This window comes from Sinocyclocheilus grahami, unplaced genomic scaffold (genome assembly GCF_001515645.1).
Source record: "Sinocyclocheilus grahami isolate Dianchi unplaced genomic scaffold, SAMN03320097.WGS_v1.1 scaffold790.1, whole genome shotgun sequence".
In the NCBI taxonomy this organism is placed as follows: Eukaryota; Metazoa; Chordata; class Actinopteri; order Cypriniformes; family Cyprinidae; genus Sinocyclocheilus; species Sinocyclocheilus grahami.
In genome coordinates, this window is record NW_015505969.1 from 381,857 (window position 1) to 382,689 (window position 833).

General features: G+C 39.0%; 1 protein-coding gene across 1 annotated transcript in view; it reads right to left on the reverse strand.

The window, feature by feature from the left end:
- LOC107561752 (asparaginyl-tRNA synthetase 2, mitochondrial) overlaps positions 1 to 833 on the reverse strand; it is a 17,581-nt gene that overhangs the window by 13,982 nt on the left and 2,766 nt on the right. Inside the window, exon 2 of the mRNA XM_016246229.1 lies at positions 345 to 454. Coding sequence (XP_016101715.1) covers positions 345 to 454 — 110 coding nt within the window. The remainder of the gene's footprint in view (positions 1 to 344; positions 455 to 833) is intronic.

Consider the following 833-nt stretch of genomic DNA (forward strand, 5'->3'; position numbering starts at 1 on the left):
TGCTCACTAACACAGATTTAGACAGATTTGTGAACAATATTTGAGAGAAATAGGCCTTTTGTGTACATAGAAAAAGTCTTAGATCTTTGAGTTCAGCTCATGAAAAATGGGGGCAAAAACAAAAGTGTTGCGTTTATATTTTGTTCAGTGTATATATATTAAAATCACAATAAATGTCACTGGGTTAGTTATTTTGTTATCCAATACAATGACATTCATTCATTTTTGTGTGGCTGTAAGTGGAGTGACTGTATATATCAAGATTTACATGGCATTTGAAATAGTAATTCATATTCATTCAAGCTCAAAGACAGTGTTCAATATGCAAATGCTGAGAATAGCACCTGGTATTCAAGTGTGAGCTGGCAACAACCTGTAGAGGTTTCAATGAACTTCCATCATTCACATGTAAGAAGAGGTTGTCTTTCTGTGGCCTGACGGATTGAACCCATCCCTGCAGGAACAGCAAATATGGCAATGTAAAGGCTGATTTATACTTCTGCGTCGGACCTACGCCGTAGGCTATGCGTCAGTTTTCATTTATACTTCTGCGTCGTTGTCCGCGTCAACGTGCAGTACACATGGTCTGCAGTGTCCATGGGCCTGTTGCTGGTGTAACCCGCAGTACCACGGCAAAAGCCGAAGAAGAAGCGGCTCGTCGGAGAAGCATTATAGCCGTGACGGTGGCAAATAAATATAAAATAATTATTAATATTTTAAATTAATATTTAAAACTACAAAAAGGAGACAACAACAGAACAGGAGAAGATGGCATGCTTTCAATCTCCACAAGGACTTGTACCACGGCAGATCAACATTGTTTGTTGTGGACA